Below are 21,450 nucleotides of genomic sequence, written 5' to 3' on the forward strand. Positions count from 1 at the left end.
TGCAACATGTACGAGACAGGCGAATACCCTGAGTCTTCAAGATGAATGTAATAATTCCTGTTGCAAAGAAGGCTGGTGCTCACAAGTGTGACTATTAACGGACTATGAGTCTAATAAGCCACAGTTACAAAATCTTCTTCTGCCTTTCCCAGATTAAGCCCGTCGACCTGTTCTGGCCTCAGTTCTGCCTTGTAACTGTCAGTCATATGACCTCCTTTCCTATGGGTTTGTGTTGTAAGACCTTTTCAGGAATCCTTGTTTATTGCATTCGTTCCACATGTTCCTTACAGTTTTGTTTATGTTCTTATATTTTGTGATCTACTACAAAAATATTCACGTCTTGTCTAATGTTTTCATCAGGAACCCTTTCCACCGCAGTGCAACCTTTGACTCTTCGTGAAAATTTCTTTTCAGCCGACTGGACATGGCTAGAATCTTTCCTCTTCATAGCCCCGCATTCAAGGACACGGTGCAGATATCATCTTATAAAATTTCATTTTTGTGACTCTTCGTGTATTTTTTAATGTTCTGCTTATTGTGCAACGTATACCCTGATAATTCTGCAATTTAATGTCCTTATCTTCCTTAAAAGTGTTATAGCTCCGTGGTTACAAAGAATGGAAAACCTGGTGGAAGCGGACTTGGGAGAAGCTCAGCATGGGTTCGAGAAATTTAGGAACTCCCGAGGCAGTAAAAGCCTACGACTTACTTAGAATACAGGTTAAGGAAAGGCAAACCCGCCTTAATAGCGTTTGTATATTTAGAGGAAACATTTTACACTGTTAACTGGATTAGATGCTTTGAAATTAAATAGAGAGAGGCAAAAGTTATCTTCAATGTACATAGAAACCATATTGCAGTCATTAGAGCCGAAGAGAATGAAAATGATGTTATTTGATGTGTACACTGAGCAAGCGGCTATGGAAATCAAAAAGAGATTTTAAAGCGGAATTAAGTTTCAGGGAGGAGGTTTGCCGATGATACTGTAGTTCTATCATGGAGATCAAAGGACTTGGAAGATCAGTGGAACGAAATGAATACTAAATCTGAGCACTGGCCTCTTGCACGACTTACGTCACAACTTGAGGAACAGATATTGCCTTGACACGAGGTTATAAGATGGACAGCAACAAAATAAAAACGATGATAATGGGAAACAGTCAATATAAATCATCTGATGCGGATAGAATTAGATGAGAAAGTGAGTAGTCGATGGGTTTTGCCATTTGGGCAGCAAAATAACTGACTTGGATGAAGTAGATTACATATAAAATGCAGCCTGGAATAACAAGAAAATCAAGTTTGAATCCACTTGGAAGCAGCTGTGCCTAGCAACTGTACTTATTTCAGGTAGTGCAGGGTACAGTAGTCAGTCGCAAATAACGCTGACTGCATATCCAGATTTCAGTCACTACGTGGCCTGCCATGTTCAGTGCAGTAAATGTAAGTTGAAATATTAAAGCCAGAGAGCGAACTCAACCTTTGACATGAGTAGTCCAGTTGTGACCATGTGCATATCTGAGTGGTTTTAATGTTTTAAGCTACATTTACTGCGCTGAAGATCACTACACAGTGACTGAAATCTGGATATGCAATAAACATTATTTGTGACTGACTGCTCATCCTTTTACTACCTGATAACAAGAAAAGATGAAAAAGAGACATTTGTCAACATCAGATAGGAATTTAAATATTGTAAAGTCTCTTCTAAAACTAAATTAACTAAAAGAAGGGATTGGTTGATACCAAAGCGGGAATATAGTACGCAGGTTCAGATAGAAACAGGTTTCAGTAGTTATACGAGATTACAGAATTGACCAAAGAGGAGAACTGCATCGAAAAAGTCTTCGGACCGGATGCGACGACAATAACAACAGATAAACTTCGATAATGAATGACATAACTTAATAGAAATAATTTGGAAGTAAGATTAAAAACAATTACGATAAGACTGGTCCGTGCTCGTCATAGCACGGTACCAACATCTTCCAAAAAGATATGCGCGGAAATGTGACTTTTCAGGGGGTCGTATCTTGGGTTCTGTTGATCACAGAGATAAGAGGGCGGCAAGTCTTTCGGGTATCCCTGGGCTCAGCGACGATTTGTAGACCTATCGCAAGAACGGGCTTACTCTAGCTATCCTACAGTACAGGGTTACCATTTAAACAGCACACACTTTCTTCAGCCCAGGCAAACTGAGCAAACACTTGGTTCTTTTGCGTTAGGTTTGGTCTAAGGTAGGCCATAGGCGGTTTATAAAAGCATCGTTTGTTCCTGGGTGGTTCCCAAGATAGCCCTGAAAAAACATAATTTTTGTGTACCAAAAGTACCAGTTTTAGGGATGATCACTTCTATAATTTTTATTCATGGTAAACCGTTGAAATTTTTAACATGTGTTCTTGAGCTGATTTTCCTTCGGAAATTAGAAAATCTTTTCGATATCATTGTCCGTTACCGAGATCCAGAGTCTCAAAGTTACCGTATTTACGCAGAAAACTACAAAAACCATTTTTAGCCGTTTTCGAACAGTAGGTTGCAATTATCTAAATAACTAACAGTAGAAAATGGCTCAAATTTTATGTTAATTCTGCAGACATTAATCTAGAAACACCATTGACCCGTTTTCGGAAATCTTTATCCTTTATTGAGATACACACAAAAAAGCATGATTTTTGGGTGCCAAAAGTACCAATTGTAATTCCAAATTTTTATTCGAGACAAATAGTCGAAATTTTTTTGCTGTATGTTCTTTAAGATGGGGAACCTTGAATCTTTTTCTCGATATCATTACCCGTTACGGAGATTAGCAGGTTGAAAGTTACCATGCTTAAGCACTTAACATCCGGTCTGAGGCATAGAAGCAGCTTGAACAGAGGTAGTGAGACGATTGCAACGGTTGTGGGGTAACCAAACTATGTTTTAAGTCACCACTTTTTGACCAATAGAACTTTATGACGCGATGTCTCTGTAAATGGGTACTTTACGCCTATACAGGCTGTCTTGATTTGGAAATGATTCAACGGTGTCACTTGGCGGCGTTATCACCTTATATACGAAAATTTATTTTGTCATGCGAAATTGTAGTTGCGAATCAAACGCTTCAATTTTTAGTATATTGTAGATGTAGCCTAAGAAGTTGAGCATTTTTGTGTAATGTGGTGAAAAGTATACTTGCGCCAGAAGAGAGACAATTTTGTGTGAAACTTATATTGTGTGTACTTATTAGTTGTTTCTATGTGTCAAAGTGTGTAAATGTGTCGAAGTATATAAATTAACCGTCAAAATGTTACTGATCTACAGAATTCATTTTATATAAGCAGCACACCTTGCTGTAACAGGGAAAAAGGGAACCGGTGAAAAATTCTCCAGTCGGGAAACAAGAAAACGTGAATATGCTCCTCTTTAAAAGAATCTGACGGAAAAGTGGGGAACCAGCTGCCTCAACTCTTATTCCACCAAACTCACCAAAACTTTAGGCGTGCAGACATTTCACACTTTTTGTGCTGAAAGAAAGTAGCAGAGGTAGAGCGAGAGAGAGAGAGAGAGAGAGAGAGAGAGAGAGAGAGAGAGACTGTGGAAGAGAGAGGAGACAGTGATGTTTGGAGAGAGGAAAGTGGCAGTGAAAGAGAAAGAAAGATGTATAAAGACAACAACCGTTAGAGCCAAAGAGTAAGGAGGTATTGATGGTCAGTGAGAGCCAGTGGCCGTAAAAGAGAAAAAGAGGTGGACAGAGACAAAAACAGTGGGATCAAAAAAGAGAGGAGACATTGGGACTAAAAAAGAGAGATGAGTGGAGACCAAACATAGGTTGTGGGGAGGGGGGGGGGGGGGGGCAGGACCTGCTACCCACAACCAGACTGGCGAACTTCAACGAGAAAAATTTGCCCACTTTTCCCCATTCACTACACCCACGTGTTAAAGTTTCTCGGCCTAGGCGTAAAAAATCCGAGCAAACCATCCCTAAAGGACAAGTGAGAAGAGGAGACAATTGTGGCTGAGGAGAAAGACAGCAGACTGTAAGCGAGAAAGAAAGAGGAGAGAAAAAGAATGGGACAAATGCAGCAGCATTGGGTCACAGTGACAGTGAAAGTGGCAGGGAAGGAGTCAGCAATAAGGAAGAGCGAGAGAAACTGATGAAGACAGTGACAATGTGAGAGACAGACAGAGAAAGTGCCATTGGGAGATGGAAGAAAAAGGAGACTGTGGTATATACAGGCAGTGAGAGGAAGATGGTGAGTACCAAGGCTTTACAACAAAGAGAGACTAGGTAAAAGGATTTAGAATATTCTACGAGGATTGGAACTAAAATAGTGGCAACTATTTATGCACAACGCGATACAAAAGAGTTACATGTTTGCACCTGTTACTGCCCATCAAAGTAGTCACCAGGGTTGTGTAGAACCCGTTGCCAGCGGTGTGGAAGGCGTAGTATACCGTTAGCAGAGCCTGTTCTGTTGATAGTGCGAATGGAGCGGTCTAAAGTTATGGTGATTATCGTTTACGACTGTGATGGTGTTATCCTAATGCATTATGTTCCTCCACGGCAGACCGTCAATGCAAAGTATTACGGTTCGGTTTTGGAGCATCACCTGCGACCAGCTTTGCGAAAGAAGCGGCGACATTTCCTGCGCAACCCACCCATCATTTTGCACGACAATGCGCGGGCGTATACAACGCACGATGGGACTGGGTAGTACTGTACCATCCACCATACTCCCGGACTTACGTCCTTGTGACTTTGATTTGACTCCGAAGATGAAGGAACCATTCGTGGCATTCGCTTCAGAACTGTTCCAGAGATTCGACAGGCAGTAGACCGCTCCATTCGCACCACCAACAGAACAGGCTCTGCTAACGGTATACCACGCCTTCCACATCGCTGGCAACGGGTTCTACACAACGCTGGTGACTACTTTGAAGGACAGTAACAGGTGCAAACATGTAACTCTTTTGTAGCGGTTGTGAATAAGTAGTTGCTACTATTTAAGTTCCAACCCTCGTATGTTAAAAGGGCGCGAATACGTTCGCATGTCAACATTTTTGATGACCAATTCGGAATGTGAATTGAGGGAGCTGGTTCCTCATTTTTGTGTCAGACTCTTTTAAACAGGAGCGTATTCGTCTTTTTCGTGCTCCGAATGGAGCATTTTTCAGCTGGTTTTAGAATAATGTTCAGCTGACAAATCGATAAGAAAATAGTTCAAAAGAACAATGAACTCATAGAACCAGTGGATAAATTTTATACTTATGGGAGCTTAAGGCCACGGCTAGATGGACATAAAAAACAAACAGGATAGTTTGTATGACCTGACCGCTGTTGGCTAACCAAATAGACTTTTAGATTTCGATGTCTCTGAAATGCAGAGTTTATTATCAGTATGCGTCACCAGTTCTGACTTATATCAGTGAGACACTGACTTTCTAATGCGAAAACCGTCAGAATCTGAAAGTTACTCGATGAGTAACAGTGAGATGCATGTTGCGAATTACTAGAAGAGAGAGGAAAACAAAACGAACAGGGAAAGTCTAACATGAAAGACATAATTATAGCTGTGATGTTATGACATCGAGGTGAGGAAGCCAGGGTGGCGAACGAACGGTGTAGGTGGGCCAAGGAAATTCTATGCTGCACTTGAAGAAAAAAGAAAGGAATGAAGCAACGCCCTGGTGAAAGGGAGATAGATGACGTTACAAAATACTCAGGTGCAACATTAATACAAGGTATAGATGAAGACATACCGGTAACGCACGGAAACGCCGAGAGGAAGCATTCATTCAGCAGTGGGCGTGTTGATGCAACTGACGATGATTATGCTTCTGAGTCAGCGTTGGAGGTATAAGTGATTTAAACTGTATTTGTCAAAAATTATAGGCATACTTTATCATGAGTCTTGCGACGACTGTTGACTGAGGCACTCCATTCAGTCGATTTGTAGAGAATTATGTTTCACTGCTATTCTTCTGGTATGGTGGACGCATAGACCTTCCGTCAGAATAGGCCGCAAAGCTCCGGTTGCATTGATGGAATAACATCGGCAGTCTTTTCTTTATTTTACATTAGGACTCTTTTTTTTTTCTTCATCAGAAGAGAGAGAGTGTACCTGCTCCAGCATCCTCCACGCTGTAGCAACGTACCTAAATAACCGGTAGGGGTCTTTTTGAAAGTCAAAGACTAGCTTCCAATAAGTGAAGATGGGTCTAGCGTTGTGTTTCCTAGAAAGGACAGCGCAAAAATGAATTGAACAATTTAGTAAAATGAAGTATGTAGCTTACCTTGCGCTTTGACGTAGTTTGTGCAATGTCCATATTAATATCAACTGCAATGATATATATTACGAAAGAACCAGAATGAAGTACGGAAAAAGGTGAGTTAGGGATTTAAAAGAAGGGAACTAGCTTTTCGACTTATTTGGTAGCTTAAAACAAAATATCTTGACTTATTCGCGCTCTTTTACTCGTTTATATCAGTACCCTTGGGAGAGCCAGTCCTGACAAAACTCTACCATCTGGTGAGCAAGATGTATGAGACAGGCGAAATTCCCTCAGACTTTAAGAAGAATATAATAATTCCAATCCCAAAGAAAGTAGGTGTTGACAGATGTGAAAATTACCGAACAATCAGTTTAATAAGTCTCAGCTGCAAAATACTAAAGCGAATTCTTTACAGACGAATGGAAAAACTGATAGAAGCCGACCTCGGGGAAGATCAGTTTGGATTCCGTAGAAATGTTGGAACACGTTAGGCAATACTGACCCTACGACTTATCTTAGAAGAAAGATTAAGGAAAGGCAAACCTATGTTTCTAGCATTTGTAGACTTAGAGAAAGCTTTTGACAATGTTGACTGGAATACTCTCTTTCAAATTCTGAAGGTGGCAGGGGTAAAATACAGGGAGCGAAAGGCTATTTACAATTTGTACAGAAAGCAGATGGCAGTTATAAGAGTCGATGGACATGAAAGGGAAGCAGTGGTTGAGAAGGGAGTGAGACAGGGCTGTAGCCTCTCCCCGATGTTGTTCAATCTGTATATTGAGCAAGCAGTGAAGGAAACAAAAGAAAAATTCGGAGTAGGTATTAAAATCCATGGAGAAGAAATAAAAACTTTGAGGTTCGCCGATGACATTGTAATTCTGTAAGAGACAGCAAAGGACTTGGAAGAGCAGTTGAACGGAATGGGCAGTGTCTTGAAAGGAGGGTATAAGATGAACATCAACAAAAGCAAAACAAAGATAATGGAATGTAGTCCAATTAAGTCGCGTGATGCTGAGGGAATTAGATTAGGAAATGAGACACTTAAAGTAGTAAAGGAGTTTTGCTATTTGGGGAGCAAAATAACTGATGATGGTCGAAGTAGAGAAAATATGAAATGTAGACTGGCAATGGCAAGGAAAGCGTTTCTGAAGAAGAGAAATTTGGTAACATCGAGTATAGATTTAAGTGTCAGGAAGTCGTTTCTGAAAATATTTTTATGGAGTGTAGCCATGTATGGAAGTGAAACATGGACGATAAATAGTTTAGACAAGAAGAGAATAGAAGCTTTCGAAATGTGGTGCTACAGAAGAATGCTGAAGATTAGATGGGTAGATCACATAACTAATGAGGAGGTATTGAATAGAATTGGGGAGGAGTTTGTGGCACAACTTGACTAGAAGAAGGGATCGGTTGGTAGGACATGTTCTGAGGCATCAAGGGATCAGCAATTTAGTATTGGATGGCAGTGTGGAGGGTAAAAATCGTAGAGGGAGACCAAGAGATGAATGCACTAAACAGATTCAGAAGGATGTAGGCTGCAGTAGATACTGGGAAATGAAGAAGCTTGCACAGGATAGAGTAGCATGGAGAGCTGCATCAAACCAGTCTCAGGACTGAAGACCACAACAACAACATCAGTACCCATGTCATGTGTTACAATGCATCGAGTCAAGTAAAGTAACATGATTACATGATGTCATCCTCCAGGAACAAATCCAACAAACTTTATACCTTCCAGAAATTTTTTTAGCTATTACATGTATGCTCTTGAGTCATATGATATTATACATTGTTTACTACGGTTGGTGAATCTTCTGGATTTTGGGTTCAGGACCGACTTTAGCCTATAAATTGCAAGATGTAGGTGTGCCAACACCTTTCAGCTAAGATCGCTCACTGCGCTGAGGAAGAAAGGTTTAACTGGTAAAAAAGCGAGAATATGTCAATATGTTTTCATTTAAATGTTTTTGAAGCTGACAGATAAGTTGAAAAGCCAGTTCCCTTCTTTTACCTCACTAACTCTGCCTAGGACAAATTTGCTTCTTGTTGTACTCTGGTAGGAATAGTTTTCATTCTGGTTCCCAACTTTTACTCTACCATAAATTTGACATTAGACCGCCATAGGGTGGCAACCGATGTAGATTTCTGTTGGTTCGGGAGACGACTTATCCGTTACAGCTTTTCATTGTCTTTCGAACCATGTTGGTTACATAGTAGCAACGGTTAAAGCTTCCAAAAAACAACTGGACGACCACTGATCACAGGTATTTGTCTACTTTCTTACAAAATTTGAAACGATTTGCATTAGCTTGACCATAGAAGTGACGTGTTCAAAGGAACTCACAAAAACGTGTTTTTTGCACTTACAGTCTGAATGAAGCTAGACATTTGAAAGTGAGTATTCAGTTTTATAGTTAAGAACTAATTTATTTACTTGGATCACTTTAAGAATGAATTTTACTTGCTATATTTAGCTCGAGTTTAAACCGTAGCACTTCGACAACGCTTAAACGTTATTGGATTAAAAAAGTTTCGTTTTGAATTTATCTATTTATCTATCTTAGTGAAAAGTTGAACTTATTGACACAAGTATAAAATATATAAGGGGCGCGCTTCGTAAAATCCGAGCGGTGCGCATAAAAATGGTGCCATTGGCTAAGCTTTAATTTCAGCCCAATTAGCATCTTTTGCAAAAGGAATTAATGATTTGCACAATTTGCCTAGGCGCCTACTCCGATTCGTCGTTCAAACCTTATTTAATATACTGTAAAATAGCTATAGTATCACAGATGTTGGAATACCTATACAAATGGCCGCTGACCCGGGCTGAACAAAAAACTTTCGTCTCATGTTCCTAGCTAGAAACCGACAACCAAGACACCCCCCCCCCCCCCCTCTTCCACCAAACCGCAACTCCACGTGCGGCCTACAGTGTAAGGATACGCTGAAGAGGGCGACTGAAAATTTTTAGAATGTCATGGTTCTATAACAAATGAAATTCGTTTATATGTGACAGTTACTTTCAAAATTTTTGTGAGTTGATTGGTGTATAGTTTGTTCGATTTACTCTAATCGTTTGTTAATTATCGTGGAAAGATTTTGTGTGCACCCACCTTGACTACAGAACGTTCCTGAGCTACGATTTTTTACGGGTTTGAATAGCGATTAACGGTTAAACAATGTGAAGATCGGCGTAGAAATGCATTTGGCAACAAGCTACACCCAAAGCAACAATTATTAATAATTGGTACAGCTAATTCAAAAGAGATCGGTTTCGTTCTTAGTGAAGAATTTCTTGAAGGACGCCAAAGAAGTGCTGTCACTGGTGAAAATACTGCCGCTGTTCCAGCAATGTTTTCACGATGCTCGAGTGACATTTTACGAATTTATTCAAACGACATTGGGCATTGGTATGAGTCAAATCCAAAACATTTTATGTCAAGAGTTAGATGTGAGAAAACTTGGTTGTCGATAGGTGCCACATAAACTGATTCCCCGCCAAAAATAACGATGCATTGTTTGCTGCAGAAAAAAATTGAAAAAAAAATTCTTAGACAGCTCTTCAAATTTGATCTGGACTGTCGATAATGGTGATGAAGCTTGGATTCATTGTTATGATCCTGCAACGAAAAGTCGTTCACTTCAACGTTTTTTCGAATAGAACCTATGCCTACAAAAGGACGACGAATTCGCGGTGCTGGTAGAAAATGGTAGCTAGTTTTTTCTTTTTCTTTTTTTTTTTTATAAAACGGGCCATATTGGTACTACAGCATTAGAAGGCAGACGTACAGTTAATGCCGACTGATACATAAATGTCTGTTTATCGCAAATTTTTGAAAAAGTCAATGAAAAATTTCCAACAAGACAATGCACCATCGCATACGGCGAAACAAACAACTGAGTATCTGGATGCCCTGAAGGTCAGCTCCATGGACCCTCCAGCATACAGTTCGTGATTTCTTTTTGTTTCCAAAATTGAAGATAAAATACATGGATTCAACTTCTCGTCATCAGATTCAGCAGGGGAACATTATAAACATTTTATTTCTGAGATGCCTCAGAAAAAAGTGGCAACATTGCTTTAAGGACTGGTTTCATATAATGCAAAAATCTTTTAATGTGAAAGGGGAATATTTTGAAAACACTAAAATAATTTTTTAAAACTAGTTTGATTTTTTTAAAAATTATCAGTGTCGCCCTTTGTTGAATATTATCCATGAAAGAAGATCTCTTAACTGACTAAGGTACGGAAGTGACATAAAGTAAAGCACATCAGTCGTGAAACACTCCTACACAACAGCGGAGCATCATTTCCTCCTTAATGTTCAAAACTCTGATGTCCTGAATGATAGACCATTCGGTATTTTTAAATAATTTACAACTGCGCTGTAAACACCCTAAAGTCCAAACTGTTCATCAGCTACAGCAACTGATTAGTGAAAGATGTTGAATGCTGTTCTGAACGAATAGCACACAACATTCTCTTGCTCTCGGTTTATTGTTAATGTGGTTCCATTTAAAGACTTCTCCATTTTCTTCATTCCGTCTTTATTCCCTGCACGACCGTCAGTGAATCTCTCCTAGTCCTCCCCAGACAAATATACTGAAATTCAGGAGGATCTACAGAGCAGTAAAACTCGGTGCAGGGACTGGCAGTTCACCCTCAACGTAAGTAAATGTAACATAGTGCGTATAAATAGGAGGAAAAATTCGTTATTATTTAATTACACGATTATCAGTTCCTAAAACAGTCACATATCTAAAATATCTCGGACTACTAGTCTGGAGTGATCTATCGTGAAATTACCATATAAAACTTATAGGAAAAGCGGCCTCCAGAGAGAAGGTCGTTGGAGGAATGGTAAGGAAATGGAATTCGCTCACAAGTGAGGTAGCATACAAACCTTGCGATTCTTAAGAATTACTCGTCAGTTTAGGACCACTACTAGGTAGGATTAACGGAGGAGATACGTCCCTCACGGATTAGTTAAGTCTGCGACAATATCACGGAGATGCTCATCCAATTGCAGCTACTTACGCTACAAGACAGGCATTGTGTAACACAGAAAACTTCTGTTCCCAGAAGAGCTCAACAAAAAATTACATTTTCTGATTGTATCTCACGAAACAACAGTGACGGTGAAATCAAAGAAATCGAGCTCATGTTACTTTTTACCGGAAGTCATTCTTCTCGGGCATCATTCCCGAATGTAAGTGGAGAGAGGGAAATGTTAGTTGGACGCAATATATTCTCCGTTACTCGTGGGAAAATGGCTTGCGAAATATAACTGCAAATTGTTCCTTTGGACGGAAACGAAGGATCATTAGGATATCGTGTCGTCTATGAGAATGTCATTAGAGACACGGCGCAGCTCAGATTGGATAATTATGAGGCAGCAAATCGGCCGTGACCTTTTCAAAGGAATCTTCGCAGCATCCACCTTAGTTGCTTTGGGGGAAATCATGGGAATCTTACAACTACATGGTCGGACTGAATGTGAACCCAGCTCCTGCTGAATGCGAATCGAGTGTCATGACATTCTGCCACCTTTTGTAGTTCTCTTAAAAAGACTGGAGGGTGGCTAAGAGGTTTGGTGGAGCCAGAATTGTAAACTTGGCTGCTAGATACACGTGCCAATACCGGTAGAAGCATACGAACTGTTTTCTGCCAGTGTTGTGAAAACAAAGCTGATTGCTTTACAGTATCAGTATGAAAAGCAACTTGTTGCTGTTGTCTCTGTACCATTTCTTTATGTTAACTTACCTTTAAAGACACCTTATGAATTTTAACAATTAATCTGCTATGTACTCTAGTTGCATTGCCGCTAGAAGGGCAGTGTGAGTGATCCCGGATCTACTACGTTTTTCATTCGTAACGCATTTATTATTTTCTCTCCTTTGAGAGAGGTAGCAGGTGTCTTCACAAAGTATCATTCTGCTCCACATCAGATACCACACGTTTGGGTCTGGCATTATCTGCGTACTGTTACTATAGCACTACTGCGACTGCTGGAAACATATGTCGATTCCTAAGGTAAGTTATTTTCTTACACCTGATGTCAGATAGACTTCTCTACTTTACTTGCTTCATAAGGGATGTTTTTGGGAATACACATTATCTGATGAAAAGTATCCAGACACCCCAAGAAAACACGGAATTGTCCAGTAGATGTCACGAGAGGGCACCCACCAGTATAAAAGTAGTATTGTGTTGTCAGTAGAGAATCAGTAACAGCAGAATGGGTTGACACGAGAGTTCAATGATTCGAATGTGGAATAGTCACTGCATGTCACCTGAGCATCAAATCCGCCAAGGAATTTCAGTTCTTATAAAGCTGTCGAAGTCGACAGTTGAAGTAATTGTGACAAGTAAATGCAAAGGAAAAACCACAGCTAAAGCAAGAGAAGGCAGCCCTGACGAACAAGGACCATCGAGCACTGTGGAGGATGGTTGTAAAAAATCGCGTGAAACCAGCAGAAGGAATCACTCGTGAGGTCCAAACTGCTACCAGCATACCAGCGAGCATTGTGATTACTTGTATGAAGTTAAAAAGAATGTGGTACACTGTCGAGCAGCTCGTCATAAGCCACACATATCTGTAGTCAGTGATAAGCGATGCTTGATGTGGTGTAAAGAGCGACGCCAGTTAACAGTGGATGCTGTGAATGAGTGATCTGGGGTGATGAATGGCGCTATACCTGTGGCAATCCTGTGCTGGTACACCGGTCGGCAAAAACAATGCGAAGATCGATTAGTAGGCGCTGGATCAAGCACACCTATCACGAGAGAGGCCAGAGACACACTGACAAGCAACAGGCCGCCAACGCCCTCTCGACAGCATGTATTTAGGCCGCCGCCGCAGACCTGAGGGCGTCAGTCACTCATACTCCCACTGACTCAGTCTTCCAGGTTGGCGCCTGTTATTCACTCACAGAGCAGGTATAGTTCATCACAGGTTATGACAGTACAAAGCTGCCATATTAGTGCCTACATTGGGACTAGCAGTGAGAGACTAAAGTTTATAATAGCGAGATTACTGCTGAACTTTACATCAGTCTGCAAGAGGACTTACTGACAAGCTTGTACCACAACACACGGGCTCTATTCAAGTTAAGTTTCCAGTTCATGTAAATAAAGAACCCATACTAATCCACGTGTGCATTTGTGTTATAGAAAGAGGATACCGGTCATCCATAACAATGTCCTCTCCCTTGCTTCCTTGCAGTACAAGACTACAAATCCGATGGACGGATTTGGATTTGGTGAACGTCTGGAGTGTGTGACTTCCTATCATGTTTAGTACCAACAATGAAGTATAGAGGAAGCGGTGTTACGGATGGGGATGTTTGTTGTGGTTAGGATGTCGTCCTCATATTGTGCTTATGGAAACGTTAAATGTGGAAGATATGGACTCATTTTTCAGCATTGTGTACTGTGCACAGTAGAGAAACAGTACGGAGACAAAGATGGTTTCTGTGAGCATGACAGTGTACCTGTCTTAAAGTATTCAAAATGGTTCAAATGCCGGCCGAGTAGCCGAGCGGTTCTGGGCGCTACAGTCTGGAGCTGCGCGACTGCTACGGTCGCAGGTTCGAATCCTGCCTCGGGCATGGATGTGTGTGATGTCCTTAGGTTAGTTAAGTTTAAGTAGTTCTAAGTTCTATGGGACTTAACATCTGAGGTCATCAGTCCCCTAGACTTAGAACTACTTAAACCTAACTAACCTAAGGACATCACATACATCAATGCCCAAGGCAGGATTCGAACCTGCGACCATAGAAGCAGCGCGGTTCCGGACTGAAGCGCCTACAACCACTCGGCCACAGCAGCCGGCTCTTAAAGTATTATATGTGAGGCAATGCTTTGCGGAAAATATCACTCCTAAAATGGACTAGCCTGCCGAGAGTCCCGACCTGAAGCCACTGCAACACTTTCGGGTTGAGTTAGAGCGTCGACCTCTCTCCGACTCCAGCGTACAGCAACACTACCTCCTCTGGTTGCGGGTTCTGAAGGAGAATGGGCTGCCATCCGTCCACTGACATTCAGACACATCATTGAAAATGCCCCCCAGCAGAGTTCAAGACATCATAAAGGCGAAGAGTGGACCCACCCCATATTAACGTTCATTAACAGGTATCCGGATACTTTTGATCGGTTAGTGTATGTGGATAGCAATTTGTACCGTGAAACTTGTGTTTCGAGAAATAGTCTTGGGAGACATGAAAAACAGCTAGAGTGCATAACAGAGTTCACTGATCGTTTTGGTAAAAAATCCAGACGAATATATTACACTTAAACGATGTTCCGAACATGCGTAATGTAATTGGTTCATGTTTTACTCACCTAAGTCGTTCAAAATTTTCTGCCTGCAAACTGGTACCCTGTGAAAAAGAAAAGTTTTTCAGGAGATATTTTTGGCATAGAAACACGTTAGTGTAAGTCTGGATGGCCCAGGAACTAGACGGGAAGCGTGGAATGACAAACAGGAAACGACATGATGCACCACTCTTGAGGCAATAAATCGTCATAATCGCTACCAGCTATTTGGCGCGCACTGCTGGTTAAATACACCTTTTAGATTGTTGCGTACGTTACGGCTTTGGATCAGACGCGTCCACGCAATTGCTGCAAACTTTAAATGCTCGTCTAATCCGCTTCCATTAGGTCGCCATCTCCACCTATCTTTATCTCTTGGTATCCAGTGTATGTCTGGTCCAAAGAGCCCATCGATGTCATGTTCATAAAGGCTTAGGACTTTTCTGTGGAGTGAGGGCAGGGGAATGACGGCACTGTGGTCTTATTGAAGGAACTATTCCAGCATTTGCCTGAACCGATTTAAGGAAATCATGGAGGATGTAAATTGGAACGGCTCGGTGGAGATACGGATCACACTATTCCTGACAGTTTTTTTAATACTACTGATTTGCATGCTTAAAATTATTTTTGAGATTTGGTCCATTCTACAACTGTGCTCTTTACAATCAAAGCCCAGTGTACTGGTTGTCCAGCAGATGAATTCCCAATTGCTGATACTGTATGTGGGAGGACTGAAGGATTGAAGATATTTTCAATTTGCTTATGGGTCAAAGATGTTCGAGATAAAAATACAGGTAATGCAGCTAAACTGTTAACCACAAATGTTTCCCGAGCCGATAAAGGTATCGCAATTCTGTTTTCACTCAAAGGAATAATGAAAAACTCTTCTTATATTTTTTCATAGCTACAAGGCATGTTTTAAATGTAAGCACCGTTTTGAAATTCCGTTGCTGCAGCACAGCGGTCGCCATTTGGCGCATCTGCGCATTGTCCCGCTCTCTGTTGGGAGGCCACAGACACCATTACAGAATCATTCAGCATGTTTACGTTTGTTTGCGAGAATTGGAAACGCCTCCTCCGATTGACAAACCGATGACTGTAAAATACGATCTGTGAATCATTTTCTTAATGCTAAAAGTGTGAAAACGGCTGAAATTCATGGTCAGATCAGTGGTGGGCAAATACACTACTGACCATTAAAATTGCTACACCGAGAAGACATTCAGATGATAAACAGGTATTCACTGGACAAATATTTTATACTAGAATTGACATGCGATTAGATTTTCACGCAATTTGGGTGCATAGATCCTGAGAAATCAGTACCCAGAACAACCACCTCTGGCCGTAATAACGGCCTTGATGCGCCTGGGCATTGAGTCAAACAGAGCTTGGATGGCGTCTACAGGTACAGCTGCCCAGCTTCAACACGATACCACAGTTCATCAAGAGTAGTGACTGGCGTATTGTGACGAGCCAGTTGCTCGGCCACCATTACCCAGACGTTTTCAGTTGGTGAGAGATCTGGAGAATGTGCTGGTCAGGGCAGCAGTCGAACATTTTCTGTATCCAGAAAGGCCCGTACAGGACCTGCAACATGCGGTCGTGCATTATCCTGCTGAAATGTAGGGTTGCGCAGGGATCGAATGAAGGGTAGAGCCACTGGTCGTAACACATCTGAAATGTAACGTCCACTGTTCAGAGTGCCGTCAATGCGAACAAGAGGTGAGCGAGACGTGTAACCAATGGCACCCCATTCCATCATGCCGGTGATACGCCAGTATGGCAATGACGAATAACCGCTTCCAATGTGCGTTCACCGCGATGTCGCCAAACACGGATGCGACCATGATGCTGTAAACAGAACCTGCGCTGATATGAAACTTTCTGGCAGATTAAAACTGTGTGCCCGACCGAGACTCGAACTCGGGACCTTTGCCTTTCGCGGGCAAGTGCTCTACCAACTGAGCTACCGAAGCACGACTCACGGCCGGTACTCACAGCTTTACTTCTGCCAGTACCTCGTCTCCTACCTTCCAAACTTTACAGAAGCTCTCCTGCGAACCTTGCAGAACTAGCACTCCTGAAAGAAAGGATATTGCGGATACATGGCTTAGCCACAGCCTGGGGGATTTTTCCAGAATGAGATTTTACTCTGCAGCGGAGTGTGCGCTGATATGAAACTTCCTGGCAGATTAAAACTGTGTGCCCGACCGAGACTCGAACTCGGGACCTTTGCCTTTCGCGGGCAAGTGCTCTACCAACTGAGCTACCGAAGCACGACTCACAGCCGGTACTCACAGCTTGATTTCTGCCAGTACCTCGTCTCCTACCTTCCAAACTTTACAGAAGCTCTCCTGCGAACCTTGCAGAACTAGCACTCCTGAAAGAAAGGATATTGCGGAGACATGGCTTAGCCACAGCCTGGGGGATGTTTCCAGAATGAGATTTTCACTCTGCAGCGGAGTGTGCGCTGATATGAAACTTCCTGGCAGATTAAAACTGTGTGCCCGACCGAGACGAACTCGGGACCTTTGCCTTTCGCGGGCACACAGTTTTAATCTGCCAGGAAGTTTCAACTTGACCTGATGTTGCATCAGGACCGGCCGACTGAATTCCACGCGTCTTCAACAATCCCGCTGGTTAACTCGCTGGTGAAGTGACACGTGGTACAGATAGAAACTGTTTGCGAAAAACGCAGACTGACTCACTCCAGAGGCACTCGGTTCCTCTGGAGCTGGCTTGTGGATTACGAGCGACAGCTGCCAAGACATCTAGTTCATTCGCTTCGCTCGTTGTAGACTTTCTCCTTGTTCTATGCGTAGTACAACAGTGCCCTTTCAAAAACAATTTGTCGCACATTCCATGAATTGTCATTCTTGTTGGCTACCGTCTGTCGGGGTATCTTTGTGCGTAGAACTCTGTGTGCCCGACCGAGACGAACTCGGGACCTTTGCCTTTCGCGGGCACACAGTTTTAATCTGCCAGGAAGTTTCAACTTGACCTGATGTTGCATCAGGACCGGCCGACTGAATTCCACGCGTCTTCAACAATCCCGCTGGTTAACTCGCTGGTGAAGTGACACGTGGTACAGATAGAAACTGTTTGCGAAAAACGCAGACTGACTCACTCCAGAGGCACTCGGTTCCTCTGGAGCTGGCTTGTGGATTACGAGCGACAGCTGCCAAGACATCTAGTTCATTCGCTTCGCTCGTTGTAGACTTTCTCCTTGTTCTATGCGTAGTACAACAGTGCCCTTTCAAAAACAATTTGTCGCACATTCCATGAATTGTCATTCTTGTTGGCTACCGTCTGTCGGGGTATCTTTGTGCGTAGAACTCTGTGTGCCCGACCGAGACGAACTCGGGACCTTTGCCTTTCGCGGGCACAGTTTTAATCTGCCAGGAAGTTTCAACTTGACCTGATGTTGCATCAGGACCGGCCGACTGAATTCCACGCGTCTTCAACAATCCCGCTGGTTAACTCGCTGGTGAAGTGACACGTGGTACAGATAGAAACTGTTTGCGAAAAACGCAGACTGACTCACTCCAGAGGCACTCGGTTCCTCTGGAGCTGGCTTGTGGATTACGAGCGACAGCTGCCAAGACATCTAGTTCATTCGCTTCGCTCGTTGTAGACTTTCTCCTTGTTCTATGCGTAGTACAACAGTGCCCTTTCAAAAACAATTTGTCGCACATTCCATGAATTGTCATTCTTGTTGGCTACCGTCTGTCGGGGTATCTTTGTGCGTAGAACTCAGCTCTTCTCTTCGCGTTTCTTCTGTATTCTCCGTAAAACAGTAACATATCTAATTTCGCTCGGTTTGTGAAACGGTTTTTTTTTCAACTGGCCAGCACTCGATACACGTGAACGACAAATAAAATGAAAGCTACATTTTTTATGCCCCTCTTTTATATCGGTACTGCGACAGTGCAACACTGTTTTGTCCTTATTCGACTTGATGTATTTCCTTATATGGATATGAAATTACGAATTTATGCATGAGGTAACAGTCAGTTTCGTGTTCAAAACAGATAAATTCGAAGTTGTAAACATTGTAATTACTCCGAAAGTAGTAATCGTACATTAAAGAGTGAAACGCTGTTAAATTCATCTCTCTAGAACTACATTACTAACAAATACAATTACTATAATTTCATTTGAAAAAGTGTAACTAACACACTTATGAAAAGAGACTAAACGTCATTCAGCCAAGACTTTTTCTCTACTCATCTACGTGGAGACAGAATTGCGATTTCTTAATCTTAACTATTTCCGGAAATATTTGAACACTTTAGCTGAATCGTCCTGTATAATGAGTAGTGTGCGTAGGTAAACCTGTTCGTCTATATAACTCAGTGAAGCCCAAAGACCTGCTCGGGATGTGTTGCACGGTAATCCCTCTCCCACCCCCGCCCCCTCACAAACGTTTCCTCGTGTTTTCTTTTTTTTTCGATAAATCCCACAATTAGGGATATGTGGGAGAGGGTTTCCAGATCTGTCACTTGCTTCACGAAAAACCTTCCCGAAACCTTGATCGAAACTAAGATATTGGGTTTACTTTTAATATGTTTACTTAACAATTTATCCCAGATAAAGATATGAGGACCTAGAGTCGACATGTGTATCTTTAAGTTTGTTATGTAGCAGTAAATTCGGTGACTTGGTCGCCGTGTGTTGCATTTGCTCTTCGTCTTTTTCTTCTTTTGTTATCCACGCTTCATTCTGTTCCTCTTAGGGAGGAGGCCGGGCTGATTGGTATCAGAAATGCTCTTTGCCGTCGTTTGGGATTGGTTTTGCACCTTTACTGTGTTGAGAGGTAATGCTAAAAGGGGGAAGAGAAGAGTATGCTCCCAATTAGGAATTAATAGAAAGCAATTTGGTTAACAGCTGTGTTATTCACCTTTCAGCCAAAATAAATCTCCGAAAACCCTGACCAGAGCTGTCCTGTTCTTGAGTTCTTTGTTGTATCGTGCTTATTTACTTTTTTATACTTTCTATTTTCTACTTCCCTGCGCAAGTTGCCATCGCTAGTGCAGAAATATTTGGGGGCTTACGGAAAATTTTATTCCGAAATCTCTTTTATACTTTTCAACCGAGTTACCGGTGTGAGTCTAACAATGCCTATATGTCATCCCAGACTATCCCTCCAGGACAGAAGCGGTTCAGTCTAATAAAGTTTTCTGAATCCAACCTTACGTTACTTTTCCGGTGTCTCTGCTGAATAGACTGGTGTCACCACGTCACTGTTTAACCAGTAGGTGCGTGGGTGGCACATTACGTATGTGGTCGCTGGAGGCTCCAGGATGAATAGAGCAGTTGCTCCTTCCTCTCTTTAGTTCCACCCTTTGTTCAGAGCAGGTGCTCTTAAGTTCTAGCCACGTGCCGCAGGTCTCTGAGCGTCTGTTCCTCAGGACCGGCCACCAGACACGTAGACTGAACCGCCACGTCTCCTCTTACCTATTCCTTCATTTAAGCCCAACTCCTAGATTGGTAGCAAGCCTTCGCCTCCGTGCCCGAGGCGAACCATCATACACACCGAACTGTGATAGTATAGTCAAGAATTTACTTCAACTCTCTCTTTCATTTCCACCCGGCCTCCCTTCTGACGCTCAGAACCATCCCGCTCAAGGCAGCATGAACGCCACAGTGAACTCTTTACGATCCGGTACGTTTTCAGCCAAATATCATGCTAGGTGATAGTGGGACAGGAAGAGTCCCACTTGGGAATAAATCGGACAAAGTTCCGGCATTTCCCTTGCGGCCAAGGGAAACCTCTCGAAAACCTACATTTACATCATTACAAGTCAAACCAACTTACAGTGTGTGAGGGACCATATTTCTGGTGCCACTATCTGTTCCCTCTTCCCTTTTCCATTCACGAATTCTGTCCGTATATAGTATTAAAGATTTGGCAGACAATAATTACAGTACTCTCAGACTTTTTGTTGGAGATGCAATTACCCTTAATGAAATGGTATCTGGAAAAAGAGCCTGACCAAATATTCAGTGATTTCAAAGTGGTGCAAAGATGAGCAGTTTGCTTTAAAGGTCTAAAAATTTGCAATATCGCACTTTGAAAACACAGGATCGTAGTACTACAACATCTTCTTCTTCTTCTTCTTCTTCTTCTTGGTGCCATACACCTGCAGTGCGTCGGCTGCTCACAGGCGGTGTTCCCTTGCTTCTTGAACCAGCTCTTCAAAGTTGTCGACGCCAGTCCATGTCTTGTCTTGATATTCTGTGACGATGATTGCTTCCTTCTTCCTGGTGGGCGCTTTCCTTCTATTCTGCCTTCTGGAATTAATTGCATAAGTTCTCATTTCTTTCCTCTCATAATGTGCCCCAGGTGCCATGTCTTTCTTCTTTTAATTGTCCACATTAGCTCTCTATCCACCCGGGCTCTACGCAGCACTTCCGCATTGCTCACTTTCTCAGTCCATGGTATTTTTAATAATCGGTTCAAGAACCACATTTCTGTTGTTTCCAATCTCTTTACAGAAGCTGCTTTAATTGACCAAGTTTCCGCTTAATGGAGTAGGACGGGTATAATATAGTATTTACCACCCTTATTCTCAGATGGAGCGACATGTCTGTGTATATCAGCACATTTCGTAGGTCTCGGTTTGTTTCTTTGGCAATCCCACAGCGAATCTTAGTTTCCTCATGACAATCAAGTTCCGAGTTTATCACAGATCCTAGATATTTAAATTTGGTTACTTTCCCGATTTTACTACCATTAATGACTAGGGACTAGTTTTGACCAGGAGTTATTTCAATTGACATCCATTTAGTTTTCTTGGCATTTATTCTGACACCAAAATGCTGACTAGCTTTATCTATTTCTGTAAGTATTTTCAGTAGCTCAGCTACGGACGTGC

At 42.1% G+C, this 21,450-nt stretch overlaps 1 protein-coding gene across 3 annotated transcripts in view; it reads right to left on the reverse strand.

Annotated features, from left to right (window-relative positions):
- LOC126457178 (uncharacterized) overlaps positions 1-21,450 on the reverse strand; it is a 175,628-nt gene that overhangs the window by 144,944 nt on the left and 9,234 nt on the right. For all 3 annotated transcript variants that reach the window (XM_050093262.1, XM_050093264.1, XM_050093263.1), the window contains exon 2: positions 14,597-14,634. In XM_050093262.1, the coding sequence (XP_049949219.1) occupies positions 14,597-14,634 (38 nt within the window). The remainder of the gene's footprint in view (positions 1-14,596; positions 14,635-21,450) is intronic.

The sequence above is a fragment of the Schistocerca serialis genome, chromosome 2, assembly GCF_023864345.2.
Source record: "Schistocerca serialis cubense isolate TAMUIC-IGC-003099 chromosome 2, iqSchSeri2.2, whole genome shotgun sequence".
NCBI classification, from domain to species: Eukaryota; Metazoa; Arthropoda; class Insecta; order Orthoptera; family Acrididae; genus Schistocerca; species Schistocerca serialis.